Source organism: Meriones unguiculatus, chromosome 5 (assembly GCF_030254825.1).
Source record: "Meriones unguiculatus strain TT.TT164.6M chromosome 5, Bangor_MerUng_6.1, whole genome shotgun sequence".
NCBI classification, from domain to species: domain Eukaryota; kingdom Metazoa; phylum Chordata; class Mammalia; order Rodentia; family Muridae; genus Meriones; species Meriones unguiculatus.
The window spans coordinates 104,263,796-104,270,027 of NC_083353.1; the positions used below are offsets into that span (position 1 = coordinate 104,263,796).

The following is a 6,232-nucleotide window of genomic DNA, read 5'->3' on the forward strand; positions in this document are numbered from 1 at the left end:
CTGTCAATCAAAGCACCGAGCAGGCGGAGCTCAGTGGAGGAAAAATCTGAGCTTGTGCAAGAAAACGTGCCATTTAGGGCTCAGCCTTTGAGGAAAACGGAGGCCCGAGGCAGAGTTATTTACTCGCGGTAGAAGACGTGTCTTAGAATAAAAAGGAGCTAGCCTGCAGATTGTCGTTTCAATTCTCAGGAGCTTTAATCTGAAAACCTCCCTAGTAGAGCACCTGCGTGCGACACAGAACGTCCCAAAGCTGTGGATCAGGTGGTAGAGAGCGAGGTTCTGGGTTCGATCCCCAGCACTACATACGAAGGTCAGGAAGCCCAAGATCACAGATACAGACTGAGTTGGAAACCAGCCTGGGATACAAAATGTCCTATCAAAAGAAAATCAAGTTAAGCTGGGCTTGATGGTACAAGCCTGTAAAGGAGAAGCGGGTCGGTTACAGAGTTTGAGGTCAGCTTGATCTATAAGCAAGTTCCAGGACAGCCAGGATTACAAAGAGAAACCCTGTCTCAACATGTCACGAAAAAAAAAAAAGCCCCAAAATAAATAAAATACAAAAGGTAGCAACAATAGGCACATAATAAAAACAGATAATGAATACTGATAATTGAAAATTAAAAAGCAAGTTGTTGTTTTTTCTTTTAAAGCAGTGGGGCATGGTGGCACATACCTTTAATGTCATCCCTTAAGAGGAAAAAGCAAGAGAATGTCTCTGTCATCCAGCTATGTCCCCAGACCTGAAAGACTTTCTGAAAGGACTCCAGCACTAGGCTCTTACTTCTGGTGGAGGAATCAGAGGGATGCTGATTCCTCTCCCTTCCTCCATTTACAGGCAGCCTCCCTCTGCCTCCTCCACAACCCTCAGCCCACAGTTGTGTTATTTGTCCTCCGAAGTTCGGCTGTTCAGCTGTGCATTATTTATTGTTATTTATTTATTTATTTATTTATTTGCCTTGGCCTGTCCAGGTTGGCTTTGGACTCACAGAGATCAGCCTGCCTCTGCTTCCTGAGTCCTGGGATCAAAGGCATGTGCAACCACCACCCAGCTTCAAATTCATATTAATGGTATTTGGAGAAAAAATTAATTAGATGAGATTATGAAGATGGCATTAGCAGCTTTCTGGGGAGGAGAGGAGAGAAAAGAAAACCTTTCTCTCAGCATGGACAGCTTCCTCCATGTTAGGGTGCACCAAAAAGGTCCCTGCATATGCTAAGTAGATGCTGGCTCCAAACCCTTGTATGTGTGTGTTTTATTTTTATTTGAGTGTAAGTGCCTGTGTATCTGTGCAAGTGAATGTCACTGATGTGCAGATGCCCCAAGAGGCCAAAAAGTGGGCATCAGATCCTCCAGAGCGGGAGTTACGGGCAGTTGTGAGCTTCGGGTGGGTGCTGGGAACTGAACTCAGCAGCAAGTCCTCTCAACCACTGAGCCATCTCCCCCGCCCCATAGATATAAACATAGTAATGATCAGCTTTCAGAGTTTTTTGGTTGGTTGGTTGTGTCGCGCGCAGCCTTCGCCGATAAGGATGACGCGGCAACCGAAGATTTGTCCAGCAGAATCTTTATTATGAAGCTCTTGCAGGTAGATGGAGAAGGACCCCAAACCCCAAACGCGCTCTGCTTAAATAGCCTGCAGGGCGACGTGCTCGTCTGTGATTGGTGCTCCGCACAATACCCAATTAGCATGTGTTCTCTGATAGGGAGAGCACTCAAATCCGTATTAGCATCATGTGGCGCATGCGCTGCTGCAAGATACAGCACTGACAAGAAGAACCAGGAAACAGGAAGCCAGCGCCATCTTGTAATGGCGAATGCGGCTCCCGACATGGTTGTTTTCAGTGCTGCAGATGGATCCAGAGCCCCAAACTTGCTAATCAAGCACTCTCCTACAGAGCTGCAAGCTAGTATCAGGTGTTTTGTTGTAACAACAGGAAGCAGGTAAATGTGGAAGGAGTGATGATGTGAGGACGTGACAGCCAGCCCTAACCTGATGCACTGTGTTTATCTCCGCCCGGATTGAGCTGCTCTCCAGTCATTAGAGCGCTTAGACCTGAGTGATGCTTGAATCCACTGGAAGAAACCAGAGACTTAGACTCAATGCACAGACTTAGACTCAATGCACATTTAGATTAAATGTGTTTATTCTTACAGCTAGCAGAAAGACAGCAGCCTTAAGCCAAACAGAAGGCTGTGTGGAAGGGAGGTTAAGGTGAGGTTTTAAGGCGATGTCAGAAAGGTGTGCGTTACAGCTGCACATGGAATCCACAGCTGGGCAGGAAAAATGTTTTGCTTCCCCCAGGTGTTTCATATTTTCCTGCTCTATAGTAATAAAAAGGCCATTTCATCTCTCTCCCACATTGCTAAGCAGGCTGTACTGAAGCAAAGGCAGCTGTTACTACCTCACACACCATCATCCTCTTCCTCTCTCTCTTGCAGGCCACTTGGATCTCCCAGGCATTCCAGAGCAACAGGACAATGGCCCTAAAATCACTCAGGTTTTTGTTTTCCAAGAAAGGGTTTCTCTGTGTAGCCTTGGCTGTACCAGACTCACTCTGTAGACAGGCTGACCTCTGTGCCTCCCAAGTGCTGGGATTAAAGGCTTGCACCACCAAATTTAAAGAATATAGCTAAAAACCAAATTTAAAGAATATAGGTGGGCATGGTGACACATGACATTAATCCTAGAACTTGAGAAGCAGAGGCAGGCAGATCTCTGTGAATTTGAGGCCATCCTACATAATGAGTTCTAGGACAGCCAGGACTACAGAGAGATGAGGGCGAGAGACAGACAGACAGAGAATATAGACACAACACAAAAACACAGGAAGGACCGGTGAGAAACCAGGCAAAAAAAGAAGAAAAAGAAAAAAGCAAGTAGTTTCTCCTTGTCTGGCTTCAGCAGGAGTGTCCAACTGCTCTGTCATAGGCCCATTGCTGTTCCAGAAGCCTTCTGGGAGGTCTCCTGTGCAGATATCTCAGAAGCAGCTTGAGCAAGGACTAACAACAGACGAGGCAAAGAGCCCTGGGGAAGTGGAGGCAGAGGATCAGGAGTTCACAGGCATCCTTGGTTACATAAGGTCTGAAGCCAGCCTGGGCCATGTGAGAGTGTCTAAAATACATACAAGGGTTAGTGAGATGGCTCAGCTAGTAAAGATGGTTGCTGCCAAGTCTGAAAACCTGCGCTTAATCCCGAGGATCTACATGGTGGGAGGAGAAGACCAAACCACAAGTTATCCTTTGTCCTCTACACTTGTGCTAGGGTGTGCACATGCAATACAGATCAAAAATACAAAAAAGTCTCAGGCCACTTTGTGTGGCGAGAGAGAGGCTAGCTAAAGGCTGGTTCATGGCCCACTCAGCTAAGCAGATCTCTCCTGCATCAATAGAGTCTGGCCCCAGGAAAGGCCATGTCCCCACTTGGACCAGTGCCTGGCCCTCTGGAGGCTGTAGCTCCTTTCCTCTTTGGAGGTCTCTCTCCCTGCCCCGTAGGAGGCTGCCCTCTCTTGTTCCCTTCCCACAGCTACCTTCACTCCAGTGGGCTTTGAGCTTTTGAAAGAAAAGGAGGAGCCAAACTGCCTGGGCTGAGATGGCTCAGTGCCAGACAGCAGTAGCAGTCAACTGCTGAACTTGTGCCCGGGACAAACACCAGCTCCCGTCAGCCCCCTCTGGCTCAGTCACAACTTTGGTCAGGCTTCAGCAATGGGAAACAGGACTGATGCAAACCAGGCCTTCAGAAGGCCCGCCCCTGGAGGCAGACTGTCACAGAGCCATCCTCCAGCTACAATCGTGGGAGGGTCCAGACGAGAAAGCGCACTTGATCTGGACTTGGCTGCTCTCACACGGCTCCAGGCACCGGACAGCTGCCAGCAATAGCTTTGCAGACAAGCTTGGGTAACTTAGCCCTTTGTCTTAATGTCTCCTAAATCCAAATAGGCTTTATAGGAAAGATTATGAAATTATGTTAAGCTTTGGATCTGAGGGCCAGGCTGAAGCGTGGCTTCCTATGGGCCTGGTCTTTCTCGCTTACGTGAGTTAACTGTCACTGAAAAATGAGGGCTTAGCCCTGACTCTCCCTCCTCAGAGCTCTCCTACTCATTCGTTTTATTTTTTGTTTGTTTGTTTTTCAGGTGCTGGGGTCACTGTGCTGCGTTAGAGACTCGCCTTGCAATCCTGAGGGTAGAAGCACCGAGCTTGAACAGGGATCTGTGTGCAAGCTCCCTTGCACACACAGACAATGACAAATCACCCTGTAGATGGACCAAGAACTCTCAACCCGAACACGTGAAATGTGTTATAAGACCCAAGAGTCAGGGATCAAAAGAGTGGTTTGATCCGCCTGACAGGCAAATTTCATTTGGGAACTGGCATACTCATGCATTATATGGTCTGCCCAAACAGCAAATGTGGCAGGCCTCGAAGGCCAACTACAGATTTTTATTTTAACATGTATGCATTGTGTCTCGCAATGCCGGACCTTATATGTTAAAAAGGAGTGGGGCCGAGATGTGGCTCAGTTGGTAGAGCATTTGCCAGGCATGCCGGCAGCCCTGTATACAATCCACGGTGCCACACAAGTTGGAAGTGGTGGTTCACGCTTGTGATACTAGCGCTCAGGAGGCGGGAGCAAGAGGATCAGAAGGCCAAGGTCCTTCTTCAGCACGTAACAAGTTTGAAGCCAGCCTGGCCTGCATGAGGCTGTATCTAGCCTGGCCTGCATGAGGCTGTATCTAAAAGAACAAACAGGGCCACCGATACAGCTCAGCCAATAAAAGCAATTGCTATGCAAGTGTGCCAACCTGAGGTCAGTCCCTGGTATGTACAAGGGAACTAAGTGGTCCTCTGACCGCCACACCCGAGCCGTGGTACTGGAATACCAGCGCGCCCGCGCGCACACGCGCGCACACACACACACACACACACACACTCATGCACACGTATACCAATAATGAGAAATGCTATCTCCTGTACATCCTGGCAGATGGTTTCACACAAAGGACACAGGCAAAGGTGAGGTTTCAGCATAAATAATTTACTGCAGATTCTAACACTGTACATTAGTGGAAAGTGAGAACAAGAGGGGAAGAGAGGGAATCGTCTGACTTTTCCCCGGAGAACATGAACTACGCCCATGAGCCCAGAAAGAGCTCCAGTGACAGGCAACGCCACGATTCCCTCCAAGTCCAGCTTGGTGAACCGGTGAGCTTACTGGGTTACTTACAAGAGGGGCCTGGGTGACAACAATCATCTGCATTACCCGGAAGTCCCTCCCTAGCACAGTAAGGGCCCCCAAAATCTGCGTCAATGGCAGCCACCTCATATCCTGTAGCATCCCCCAAGATCATACGCAGCTGGGGGGGGGGTAGGCGGGAGTAACGGTTGGAACTCCAGGCAAGAGGACCCCCGATTCTCCCTTTTCTTCTACTACAGAGTGTGAACCACTCTGGCACCATAACCAAAGACCTCGCTGTCACTGTGGCATGCCGTTCATTTTGTTGTCTCAACGGAGGCCAAGGTATAACGGACGCCGCCGTAGCAACGTGTCTGCACAATGAGCATGCGCAGGGCAGGAGGCAACGCCAGAGAGCGGGCGGCACGTAGGCTAGCACGTGAGGAGAGGGGGCGAGACAGGTCTTCTACGCTACCTGAGACAGAAAGGAAGGAGCCATGCCAGGCCACCCCAGGGCTCCAGCCCTTCCCGTGGTTTCCATGGTGCTGTGCTGTGAGCAAGGTGCGGGCAGGTGAGAAGCTCTTCAGCTGCCAGGCTTGTGGGAGCTGCTAGCAGAGCGCAGGCACATCCTTGGCTGGGGAAGGCCTCTGGGAACGTGGCTCTTCACTGCAGCATCTTCAGACAGGAGGGGAGGAGGGAGGAGGAGGTCTTGGCCTTGGAAGGCTGTTCTTCCTCAGTGGCATCCAGGAACTGCTGCATGTAACTGGAGGTGCCAAGCAGCATGTGACCTGTGGCCTGCATGCTGAAGAGGGCCCAGCGAAGCATTTCCCTGGGAGACAGGAGCCATTAGTTCAAACATAGAGGTACCCGTCTCTCCAAATATTTTCTCCATTTTTCAATGCTGGCCTGAAGCAGCTGGCTTCAGGATAGCTTACTCTCTCTCTCTCTCTCTCTCTCTCTCTCTCTCTCTCTCTCTCTCTCACTGTTGCAGCCTTGGCTATCCTGGACATTACAGACCAGGCTGCCCTCAAACTCACAGCAATCTGCCTGCCTCTACCTCT

General features: G+C 49.7%; 1 protein-coding gene across 3 annotated transcripts in view; it reads right to left on the reverse strand.

Annotated features, from left to right (window-relative positions):
• Positions 1-5,012: 5,012 nt before the first annotated feature.
• Positions 5,013-6,232, reverse strand: part of Cidec (cell death inducing DFFA like effector c) — an 11,503-nt gene continuing 10,283 nt past the window's right edge. For all 3 annotated transcript variants that reach the window (XM_021637643.2, XM_060383932.1, XM_021637642.2), the window contains exon 6: positions 5,013-6,000. In XM_021637643.2, coding sequence (XP_021493318.1) covers positions 5,835-6,000 — 166 coding nt within the window. In that variant the 3' untranslated portion in view covers positions 5,013-5,834. The remainder of the gene's footprint in view (positions 6,001-6,232) is intronic.